Source organism: Salvelinus namaycush, chromosome 18 (genome assembly GCF_016432855.1).
Source record: "Salvelinus namaycush isolate Seneca chromosome 18, SaNama_1.0, whole genome shotgun sequence".
NCBI classification, from domain to species: domain Eukaryota; kingdom Metazoa; phylum Chordata; class Actinopteri; order Salmoniformes; family Salmonidae; genus Salvelinus; species Salvelinus namaycush.
The window spans coordinates 42,000,952-42,013,729 of NC_052324.1; the positions used below are offsets into that span (position 1 = coordinate 42,000,952).

At 47.4% G+C, this 12,778-nt stretch overlaps 1 protein-coding gene across 1 annotated transcript in view; it reads left to right on the top strand.

Moving 5' to 3' along the window:
• The window catches only part of wdfy3 (WD repeat and FYVE domain containing 3), a 107,882-nt gene that overhangs the window by 91,305 nt on the left and 3,799 nt on the right, over positions 1-12,778 (top strand). Inside the window, exons 36-42 of the mRNA XM_039013013.1 lie at positions 956-1,135; positions 4,113-4,295; positions 4,571-4,667; positions 5,154-5,333; positions 8,324-8,611; positions 8,958-9,069; positions 11,090-11,287. Of these exons, the coding sequence (XP_038868941.1) occupies positions 956-1,135; positions 4,113-4,295; positions 4,571-4,667; positions 5,154-5,333; positions 8,324-8,611; positions 8,958-9,069; positions 11,090-11,287 (1,238 nt within the window). The remainder of the gene's footprint in view (positions 1-955; positions 1,136-4,112; positions 4,296-4,570; positions 4,668-5,153; positions 5,334-8,323; positions 8,612-8,957; positions 9,070-11,089; positions 11,288-12,778) is intronic.

The following is a 12,778-nucleotide window of genomic DNA, read 5'->3' on the forward strand; positions in this document are numbered from 1 at the left end:
AAAGACTCTCAGACCATGAGAAACAAGATTCTCTGATCTGATGAAACCAAGATTAAACTCTTTGGCCTGAATGCCAAGCGTCACGTCTGGAGGAAACCTGGCACCATCCCTACGGTGAAGCATGGTGGTGGCAGCATCATGCTGTGGGGATGTTTTTCAGAAGCAGGGACTGAGAGACTAGTTAGGATCGAGGGGAAAGATGAACAGAGCAAAGTACAGAGAGATCCTTGATGAAAACCTGCTCCAGAGCGCTCAGAACCTCAGCCTGGGGCGACGGTTCACCTTCCAACAGGACAACAACACTAATTACACAGCCAAGAAACCGCAGGAGTGGCTTCTGGACAAGTCTCTGAATGTTCTTGAGTGGCCCAGCCAGAGCCAAAAACTTGAACCTGATCGAACATCTCTGGAGAGACCTGAAAATAGCTGTGCAGCGACGCTCCCCCATCCAACCTGACAGAGCTTGAGAGGATCTGCAGAGAAGAATGGGAGAAACTCCCCAAATACAGGTGTGCCAAGCTTGTGGCTTCACAGCAGAGAAGACTGGAGGCTGTAATCGCTGCCAAAGGTGCTTCAACAAAGTACTGAGTAAATGGTCTGAATACTTATGTAAATGTGTTGTTGTTTTTTATATATATATATATATATATATATACATACATTTGCAAACATTTCTAAAAGCCTGTTTTTGTTTTGGCGTCATGGGGTATTGTATGTAGATTGGAAGAAAAAAAAAAAAATTCAAACATTTCAGAATAAGGCTGTAATGTAACAAAATGTGGATAAAGTCAAAGGGTCTGAATGCTTTTCGAATGCACTGTAAAATCCATCTACTTCCCAACAAACACCATTAGATAGTATCTCTGCCACTCTTTAACTTGTGTGTAATGTGTGTCTGTAACATGCCTGTAACCCGTGTTTTAACATGTCTCTCCCCTCTCCTCTCCCCTGCCAGGCATTGCTGGGCCATACAGACACAGTAACCTGCCTGACAGCCTCGTCAGCGTATCACATCCTGGTGTCTGGCTCTAGAGACAGGACGTGCATCATCTGGGACCTCAACAAACTGTCCTTCGTCACACAGCTCAGAGGACACAGGGCCCCCGTCTCTGCCCTTTGCATCAACGAACTCACGGTGGGTGGTATATACACACTCAGGGTGATGTTTGTTTCCCCCAAACCTACTGATGGTACAAGGGTGATTCAGAAATTAGAGAGAGATGTATTTCTAGTTAAGGATACTATAGTTATCACGTTTCACATTGGATTTATTATTAACTACAAAAATATGTTTTTTAAATTCTAGTGCCCCTCTGGTTGTTAGCTAGCTAGCTCTGGTCCAACTTTAAACCAACTCTAGCTCTGGTCCAACTTTAAACCAACTCTAGTTCTGGTCCAACTTTAAACCAACTCTAGCTCTGGTCCAACTTTAAACCAACTCTAGCTCTGGTCCAACTTTAAACCAACTCTAGTTCTGGTCCAACTTTAAACCAACTCTAGTTCTGGTCCAACTTTAAACCATCTCTAGCTCTGGTCCAACTTTAAACCATCTCTAGCTCTGGTCCAACTTTAAACCATCTCTAGCTCTGCCGTTGGTGTGTTTGGACCATGATAGTTCGTTGATGATGTGGACACCAAGGAACTTGAAACTCTCGACCCAGGGCAGTCGTCCAAGCGGTGATGCAGCCAGTCAAGATGCTCTCGATGTTCGCAGCTGTAGAATGTTTTTGAGGGGAGAGGCACTGCCGTGTCATTTTCACGACTGCCCTGGTGTGTGTGTGTGGATCATGTTAAGTCCTTAGTGATGGGGACGCCAAGGAACTTTAACCTTTCGACCCGCTCCACAACAGCCCTTTTGATGTGGATGAGGGCGTACTCTCCCCGTCTTTCTCCTGTAGTCCACAATCAACTCCTCGTTCTTACTGACGCTGACGGAGAGGTTGTTGTCCTGGCACCACACTGCTAAGTCTCTGACCTCCTCCCTGTAGGGGTCGGAGATGAGTTCTACCACCGTTGTCGTCAGCAAACTTGATGATGGTGTTGGAGTCGTGTGTTGCCATGCAGTCGTGGGTGAACAGGGAGTACAGGAGGGGACTAGGCACACACACCCGACGGGCCCCCCGTGTTGAGGGTCAGCGGAGGTGTTGTTGACTACCCTCACCACCTGGGGCCGGCCCGTCAGGAAGTCCAGGATCCAGTTGCAGAGGGAGGGGTTCAGTCCCAAGGTCCCTAGCTTGGTGATGAGCTTGGAGGGCACTATGGTGTTGAACGCTGAGCTGTAGTCTATGACTAGCATTCTCACAGTTATTTTCCCTCTGGTCCAGGTGAGAAAGGGCAGTGTGAAGTGCAGTTGAGATTGCATCATCTGTGGATTTGTTGGGGCAGTATGTGAATTGGAGTGGGTCTAAGGGTTTCTGGGATGATGGTGTTGATGTGTGTCATGACCAGCCTTTCAAAGCATTTCAACATTAAAGACGTAAGTACTACAGGGCGATGTCGTCATTTAGGCAGGTTACCTTGGAGCTTTTGGGAACAGGGACAATGGTGGTCAGCTTGAAACATGTTTGGATTACAGACTGGGACAAGGAGAGATTACAAATATTTGTGAAGACACTTGCTTGTTGGTCTGTGTATGCTTTGAGAACACGCCCTGGTATTCCGTCTGGCCCGGCGGCCTTGAGAGTGTTAACCTGTTTAAACGTTTTGGTCACGTCGGCCAAGGAGAGCTAGATCACACAGTCATCTGGAAACACAAGGGGCTTTTACGCAAGGCACAGTGTTATATTATCATTTGCCTAGTTAATATAAAGGTGAAATAAAAATAAATATTCATCCCATCGAGCATAAAAAGCATTTAGCTCATTTGGGAGTTATGCGTCCATAGGCAACTCACGGCTGGGTTTCCCTTTGTAATCCGTTATCGTCTGTAAGCCCTGCCACATACGAAAAGCATTGAAGCCAGTGTAATATCAAGTTTATTTTATATAGCCCTTCGTACATCAGCTAATATCTCGAAGTGCTGTACAGAAACCCAGCCTAAAACCCTAAACAGCAAGCAATGCAGGTGTAGAAGCACGTAATAGGATTCTAACCTCCTCCTATATTGTCCTTTTTGCTTGTTTGATGTCTCGGAGGTTGTAGCTTTCTTGTATGCGTCCGTGTAATATTCCTTGTATGCGGTAGCTATAGCCCAGCGCGGATAGTACTTGTCATCCATGCTTTTTGGTCTGGATACGTTCTTATAGTCACTGTGGGGACGACATCGTCTATGTACTTGATTGATGAAGCCTGTGACTGTTGTGGTAAACTCCTCAATGCTATCGGATGAATCCACGGGAACATATCCCGGTCTGTACTAGACAAAACAGTCTTGTAGCCTTGTGTCTGTTTCATCGGACCACTTCCGTATTGAGCGCATCACTGGTACTTCCTGTTTGAGCTTTTGTTTGTACGCAGGAGAATGGAGTCATGGTCAGATTTTCCGAATGGAGGACGAGGGAAGGCCTTGTATGTGTTTTTGTTGGTAGAATAAAAGTAGTCTACAGTTCTAGTGTCCCTAGTGGCGTAGGAGGCGTGTTAGTAGAAGTGAGGTAGAACGGTTTTAAGTCTCTCCGTGTTAAAGTCTCCGCACACCAGAAACGCTGCCTCTGGGTGAGTGGTTTCTTGTATTGTTTATGGCCTCGTACAATTTGTGGAGTTGACAGAGTGATGTTGGCTTGTGGAAGGATGTAGACAGGGTCTGCAGATTACCATGAGCTATTCTATATCACCTGAGCAAACTATCGAGATTTCCTTCACACATGATTCAGCACACCAGTTGTTATTTATGAAAAAACACACTGAATACTTATGTAAATGTGATATTTCAGTTTTTTAAACGTTTTTTTAAATAAAAACCATTATGGGGTATTGTGTGTAGATTGATGAGGGGGGGAAAAACAATTTAATTAATTTTAGAATAAGGTGTAACGTAACAAAATGTGGAAAAAGTCAAGGGGTCTGAATACTTTCAGAAGGCATTGTATATTCAGGTGTACATTAGCTAAAACTTCAAACAAAGTGAACTATCACTTGATTATCCTGACTCACTCTCTATGTATGTGTCTATACAGGGAGACATAGTGTCTTCGGCGGGGACCTACATCCATGTGTGGAGCATCAACGGCAGTCCCATAGCCAGTGCCAACACCTTCACAGGCCGCTCACAACAGATCCTCTGCTGCTGCGTGTCAGAGATGAACGAGTGGGACACGCAGAACGTCATCGTCACCGGACACTCCGACGGAGTCGTCAGGGTAACCAACACTACCTCCCTCCTCTTCTCATTCTACTCTTCCTCCTCCTCCTTTTTTGGGCGGTTTCAGACGAAGCCTTGTACTGGACAACAAAAAGCAAGCTCAACGAGGAATCTCCATTGAAAGTTATTTTTAGTTTCAGTTTTAGGCTTATCTGTATTTGGAAAACCGGCCCTTAATATCTGTCACTCTTTGTACATAGTGTATTAATGCTTCAAAATGAGTTTCCTCATCAAAGACATTAAAGTTTTATAATCTAATCTTCCTTCCTGTAGTTCTGGAGGATGGAGTTCCTACAAGTCCCAGAAACCCCTGCTCCAGAGCCCATCGAGCCCCCTGATGTAACTGACTGCTGTACAGAGGACAAGCTGGGTAGGTCTCTGAGTGTGTGTGTGTGTGTGGTGTGTGTGGGTGTTTGAGTAAGTCTCTAAGACTGGGGGGGTCATAATTTCATCACGAAGCAAAAAGACATCTGGGTGCATACCAAATGTCTCCCTATTCACTATGAAGTCCACTACACTATACAGTATAAAAGTAGTGCACTGTGTAGGGAATAGGGTGCCATAGGGCTCTGGTTAAAAGTAGTGGACTATATAGGGAATAGGGTGCCATAGGGTTCTGGTCTAAAGTAGTGCACTATATAGGGAACAGGGTGCCGTAGGGCTCTGGTCTAAAGTAGTGCACTATATAGGGAATAGGGTGCCGTAGGGCTCTGGTTAAAAGTAGTGCACTATATAGGGAATAGGGTGCCGTAGGGCTCTAGTCAAAAGTAGTGGACTATGTAGGGAATAGGGTGGCATAGGGGATGCAACCTCTGTGTCCTGTGAGCCATAAAGTAGTCTTTCTCTTCTTCTCCAGCAGAGGGACCCGAGAGCCAGAACGCTGACGACGACAGCAGCGAGTCAGACGGAGACGAGCCCTGCCTCAGCACAGAGTCCAAACCCTCCCCTCTGCCCAACGCTGCAGCCGGGGGAGGAGCTGGGTCGGTTGGGGGAGGGTCAGGCAGCCAACCAGGCAGCACCGTCCACAGACCCAAAGGTTGGTTTACCAGTCAACCAGTCAGTCAACCAGTCAGCCATCCAGTCAGCCAGCCAGCCAGTCATCTAGCCAGTCATCCAGCCAGTCAGTCATCCAGCCAGTCATCCAGCCAGTCATCCAGCCAGTCAGTCATCCAGTCAGCCATCCAGCCAGTCAACCAGTCAGTCATCCAGCCAGTCATCTAGCCAGTCATCCAGCCAGTCAGTCATCCAGCCAGTCATCCAGTCAGTCATCCAGCCAGTCATCTAGCCAGTCATCCAGCCAGTCATCCAGTCAGTCATCCAGTCAGTCATCCAGCCAGTCATCCAGCCAGTCAACCAGCCAGTCAGTCAGTCGACCTACCCATATAAAGGCGGAGTGTGACAATGTTCATCACTTGATGACTTCATTTGTTGAATAGGTAATTGGCAATTCTAATATTCTTACCACCAACGTAGTGGGTCTCCATCTCTCCTAGTAATCCTGTTTTGATACCTACGCTCCTGTAACAGACACTATCTGATATAATCCTGTTTAGATACCTACGCTCCTGTAACAGACACTATCTGATATAATCCTGTTTAGATACCTACGCTCCTGTAACAGACACTATCTGATATAATCCTGTTTTGATACCTAACCAGGCAGCACCGTCCACAGACCCAAAGGTTGGTTTACCAGTCAACCAGTCAGTCAACCAGTCAGCCATCCAGTCAGCCAGCCAGCCAGTCATCTAGCCAGTCATCCAGCCAGTCAGTCATCCAGCCAGTCATCCAGCCAGTCATCCAGCCAGTCAGTCATCCAGTCAGCCATCCAGCCAGTCAACCAGTCAGTCATCCAGCCAGTCATCTAGCCAGTCATCCAGCCAGTCAGTCATCCAGCCAGTCATCCAGTCAGTCATCCAGCCAGTCATCTAGCCAGTCATCCAGCCAGTCATCCAGTCAGTCATCCAGTCAGTCATCCAGCCAGTCATCCAGCCAGTCAACCAGCCAGTCAGTCAGTCGACCTACCCATATAAAGGCGGAGTGTGACAATGTTCATCACTTGATGACTTCATTTGTTGAATAGGTAATTGGCAATTCTAATATTCTTACCACCAACGTAGTGGGTCTCCATCTCTCCTAGTAATCCTGTTTTGATACCTACGCTCCTGTAACAGACACTATCTGATATAATCCTGTTTAGATACCTACGCTCCTGTAACAGACACTATCTGATATAATCCTGTTTAGATACCTACGCTCCTGTAACAGACACTATCTGATATAATCCTGTTTTGATACCTACGCTCCTGTAACAGACACTATCTGATATAATCCTGTTTAGATACCTAATCTCCTGTAACAGACACTATCTGATATAATCCTGTTTTGATACCTACGCTCCTGTAACAGACACTATCTGATATAATCCTGTTTAGATACCTACGCTCCTGTAACAGACACTATCTGATATAATCCTGTTTAGATACCTAATCTCCTGTAACAGACACTATCTGATATAATCCTGTTTTGATACCTACGCTCCTGTAACAGACACTATCTGATATAATCCTGTTTTGATACCTACGCTCCTGTAACAGACACTATCTGATATAATCCTGTTTAGATACCTACGCTCCTGTAACAGACACTATCTGATATAATCCTGTTTAGATACCTAATCTCCTGTAACAGACACTATCTGATATAATCCTGTTTAGATACCTAATCTCCTGTAACAGACACTATCTGATATAATCCTGTTTAGATACCTACGCTCCTGTAACAGACACTATCTGATATAATCCTGTTTTGATACCTACGCTCCTGTAACAGACACTATCTGATATAATCCTGTTTAGATACCTACGCTCCTGTAACAGACACTATCTGATATAATCCTGTTTTGATACCTACGCTCCTGTAACAGACACTATCTGATATAATCCTGTTTAGATACCTACGCTCCTGTAACAGACACTATCTGATATAATCCTGTTTTGATACCTACGCTCCTGTAACAGACACTATCTGATATAATCCTGTTTAGATACCTAATCTCCTGTAACAGACACGATCTGATATAATCCTGTTTTGATACCTACGCTCCTGTAACAGACACTATCTGATATAATCCTGTTTAGATACCTACGCTCCTGTAACAGACACTATCTGATATAATCCTGTTTAGATACCTAATCTCCTGTAACAGACACTATCTGATATAATCCTGTTTTGATACCTACGCTCCTGTAACAGACACTATCTGATATAATCCTGTTTTGATACCTACGCTCCTGTAACAGACACTATCTGATATAATCCTGTTTAGATACCTACGCTCCTGTAACAGACACTATCTGATATAATCCTGTTTAGATACCTAATCTCCTGTAACAGACACTATCTGATATAATCCTGTTTAGATACCTAATCTCCTGTAACAGACACTATCTGATATAATCCTGTTTAGATACCTACGCTCCTGTAACAGACACTATCTGATATAATCCTGTTTTGATACCTACGCTCCTGTAACAGACACTATCTGATATAATCCTGTTTAGATACCTACGCTCCTGTAACAAACACTATCTGATATAATCCTGTTTTGATACCTACGCTCCTGTAACAGACACTATCTGGTTTAAAGGACCTTTCAAGAGTACAGACGCCCACCCATCATTAATGGTCTGTAGATCCTGAGGGTCCCGGTGCCCTGGAGCTTTCAGTCAGTCAGTCAGTCAGTCAGCCAGCCAGTCAGTCAGTCAGTTAATCAGCCAGTCAGTCAGCCAGCCAGTCAGTCAGTCAGTCAGCCAGTTAATCAGTCAATCAGTCAGTCAGTTAATCAGCCAGTTAATCAGTCAGCCAGTCAGTCAGTCTCTGTATTGTCCCATACAGAGGTAGAGCTTGTATGAGAATGTTAATCTTCATTCATTTGATGCCTTAAGTTCTATAGTTTATTAGCTAAACCTACCCTATTCTTACTACTTGCAACCCAAAAATAAAATGCGTATTTTTTTTCTGCAGTTCCTCTGGGTCCCGGTGCCGCTGGGGTTCGGACAGGGGCCTCCTGGTCAGTGGACAGCGGGTCAGATGACTCCCGCCGCTGGTCAGACACCCTCAGCCTGGACGAGAAGGACGGCTTTGTGTTCGTCAACTACTCCGAGGGACAGACGGGACAGACACCACTCAAACCAGGGGTCCACCCTCACCCCCAGCTTCACCCTCCGCACCCCATAGCAGGCCACGGGGGGGTCCCCCAGCCCATACACCCCACCACCATGGAGGCACGGCCCTATAACCAGCTCAGAGCAGGTACTGACCAAACCACAGTGATGCAGATCACCCAATAACACAGAGTTATGTATACTGCTGGGAGTGTTTTTCAGTTGGTCTGAGTTTGTGGGTGTTGCGGTGTCAGTGTGTGTGTGTGTGTGTGTGTGTGTGTGTGTGTGTGTGTGTGTGTGTGTGTGTGTGTGTGTGTGTGTGTGTGTGTGTGTGTGTGTGTGTGTGTGTGTGTGTGTGTGTGTGTGTGTGTGTGTGTGTGTGTGTGTGTGTGTGTGTGTGTGTGTGTCCTCTGGCTGGTGCATTGTTAAAGTGCTGCCACTAAACTGTGTGTGCGTGTGTGTGTGCGCGTGTGCATGTGTGTGTGTGTGTGTAGGCTACAGATGGGAGCGACAGCTGGTGTTCCGTAGTAAACTGACCATGCACACTGCGTTCAACCGGAAGGACAACGCTCAACCGGCCGAGATCACATCCCTCGCCATCTCCAAGTAGGTGGACTGTGTGTGTGTGTGCGTACCTCACTGCATTGAAATGTATATGTGACAGAGACAGCGTTCAGAAGACAGGTTAGTGGTGGAGGTTGTATAGAGATATAGACAGGTTAGTGGTGGAGGTTGTGTAGAGATATAGACAGGTTAGTGGTGGAGGTTGTATAGAGATATAGACAGGTTAGTGGTGGAGGTTGTATAGAGATATAGACAGGTTAGTGGTGGAGGTTGTATAGAGATATAGACAGGTTAGTGGTGGAGGTTGTATAGAGATATAGACAGTTTAGTGGTGGAGGTTGTATAGAGATATAGACAGGTTAGTGGTGGAGGTTGTATAGAGATATAGACAGGTTAGTGGTGGAGGTTGTATAGAGATATAGACAGGTTAGTGGTGGAGGTTGTATAGAGATATAGACAGGTTAGTGGTGGAGGTTGTATAGAGATATAGACAGGTTAGTGGTGGAGGTTGTATAGAGATATAGACAGGTTAGTGGTGGAGGTTGTATAGAGATATAGACAGGTTAGTGGTGGAGGTTGTGTAGAGATATAGACAGGTTAGTGGTGGAGGTTGTATAGAGATATAGACAGGTTAGTGGTGGAGGTTGTATAGAGATATAGACAGGTTAGTGGTGGAGGTTGTATAGAGATATAGACAGGTTAGTGGTGGAGGTTGTATAGAGATATAGACAGGTTAGTGGTGGAGGTTGTATAGAGATATAGACAGGTTAGTGGTGGAGGTTGTATAGAGATATAGACAGGTTAATGGTGGAGGTTGTATAGAGATATAGACAGGTTAGTGGTGGAGGTTGTATAGAGATATAGACAGGTTAGTGGTGGAGGTTGTATAGAGATATAGACAGGTTAGTGGTGGAGGTTGTATAGAGATATAGACAGGTTAGTGGTGGAGGTTGTGTAGAGATATAGACAGGTTAGTGGTGGAGGTTGTATAGAGATATAGACAGGTTAGTGGTGGAGGTTGTATAGAGATATAGACAGGTTAGTGGTGGAGGTTGTATAGAGATATAGACAGGTTAGTGGTGGAGGTTGTATAGAGATATAGACAGGTTAGTGGTGGAGGTTGTATAGAGATATAGACAGGTTAGTGGTGGAGGTTGTATAGAGATATAGACAGGTTAATGGTGGAGGTTGTATAGAGATATAGACAGGTTAGTGGTGGAGGTTGTATAGAGATATAGACAGGTTAGTGGTGGAGGTTGTATAGAGATATAGACAGGTTAGTGGTGGAGGTTGTATAGAGATATAGACAGCAATCAGAAGACAGGTTAGTGTACAGACAAAGATGCTTCATAGTTGCATGGTGGCAGTAATCTTCTCCCTCACTTTCTCTCTTTCCCACCTCTCTACTCTCTCTCCTTACCTCCCCTTCTCTCTCTCTCTTTCTCCCCCTCTCTACTCTCTCTCTCCTTACCTCCCCTTCTCTCTCTCTCTTTCTCCCCCTCTCTACTCTCTCCCTCCCTCCCCTTCTCTCTCCTCTCTCTGTGTGTGTTTGTCTCTCGCCCTCCCTACTCTCTCCCTCCCTGCCTCCCCTTCTCTCTCTCTCTTTCTCCCCCTCTCTACTCTCTCTCTCCCTGCCTCCCCTTCTCTCTCCTCTCTCTGTGTGTGTTTGTCTCTCCCCCTCCCTACTCTCTCTCTCCCTGCCTCCCTACTCTCTCTCTCCCTGCCTCCCCTTCTCTCTCCTCTCTCTGTGTGTATTTGTCTCTCCCCCTCTCTACTCTCTCTCTCCCTGCCTCCCTACTCTCTCTCTCCCTGCCTCCCTACTCTCTCTCTCCCTGCCTCCCCTTCTCTCTCCTCTCTCTGTGTGTGTTTGTCTCCCCCCTCCCTACTCTCTCTCTCCCTGCCTCCCCTTCTCTCTCTGTGTGTGTTTGTCTCTCCCTCTCCCTACTCTCCCTGCCTCTCCTTCTCTCTCCTCTCTCTGTGTGTGTTTCTCTCCCCCTCCCTACTCTCTCTCCCTGCCTCCCCTTCTCTCGCCTCTCTCTGTGTGTGTTTGTCTCTCTCTCAGGGACCACAGTAAGATCCTGGTGGGTGATGGTCGTGGCAGAGTGTTCAGCTGGTCGGTGAGTGACCAGCCTGGTCGTTCTGCTGCTGACCACTGGGTGAAGGACGAGGTGGTGGACAGCTGTTCAGGCTGTACCGTGCGCTTCTCCCTCACAGAGAGACGCCACCACTGCAGGAACTGTGGACAGCTCTTCTGTCAGAAGTAAGTCCCTGCGAGTCAGGGTTCGTGGCAAAAAAAAATTGTTAATGTAGAACGATTATTAACAATAGTCATTGTCATCGTGTTTATTTGTTAAGGGACAGATACAATTAAAAACATTGACACATTAATAACAGTCAGCCAATTAGGGTTACTTGCCTTAATCAAGGGCACATCGACAGAGATTTCACCTTGTCTCGGGTATTGGAACCGTTCGGTTACTGGTCCAACGCTCATACCGCTAGGCTACCTGTCGCCCCAACACTCATACCGCTAGGCTACCTGTCGCCCCAACACTCATACCGCTAGGCTACCTGTCGCCCCAACACTCATACCGCTAGGCTACCTGTCGCCCCAACACTCATACCGCTAGGCTACCTGTCGCCCCAACACTCATACCGCTAGGCTACCTGTCGCCCCTACACTCATACCGCTAGGCTACCTGTCGCCCCAACACTCATACCGCTAGGCTACCTGTCGCCCCTACACTCATACCGCTAGGCTACCTGTCGCCCCTACACTCATACCGCTAGGCTACCTGTCGCCCCAACACTCATACCGCTAGGCTACCTGTCGCCCCAACACTCATACCGCTAGGCTACCTGTCGCCCCTACACTCATACCGCTAGGCTACCTGTCGCCCCTACACTCATACCGCTAGGCTACCTGTCGCCCCTACACTCATACCGCTAGGCTACCTGTCGCCCCAACACTCATACCGCTAGGCTACCTGTCGCCCCAACACTCATACCGCTAGGCTACCTGTCGCCCCAACACTCATACCGCTAGGCTACCTGTCGCCCCAACACTCATACCGCTAGGCTACCTGTCGCCCCTACACTCATACCGCTAGGCTACCTGTCGCCCCAACACTCATACCGCTAGGCTACCTGTCGCCCCTACACTCATACCGCTAGGCTACCTGTCGCCCCAACACTCATACCGCTAGGCTACCTGTCGCCCCTACACTCATACCGCTAGGCTACCTGTCGCCCCTACACTCATACCGCTAGGCTACCTGTCGCCCTTACACTCATACCGCTAGGCTACCTGTCGCCCCTACACTCATACCGCTAGGCTACCTGTCGCCCCAACACTCATACCGCTAGGCTACCTGTCGCCCCAACACTCATACCGCTAGGCTACCTGTCGCCCCAACACTCATACCGCTAGGCTACCTGTCGCCCCAACACTCATACCGCTAGGCTACCTGTCGCCCCTACACTCATACCGCTAGGCTACCTGTCGCCCCTACACTCATACCGCTAGGCTACCTGTCGCCCCAACACTCATACCGCTAGGCTACCTGTCGCCCCAACACTCATACCGCTAGGCTACCTGTCGCCCCAACACTCATACCGCTAGGCTACCTGTCGCCCCAACACTCATACCGCTAGGCTACCTGTCGCCCCAACACTCATACCGCTAGGCTACCTGTCGCCCCTACACTCATACCGCTAGGCTACCTGTCGCCCCTACACTCATACCGCTAGG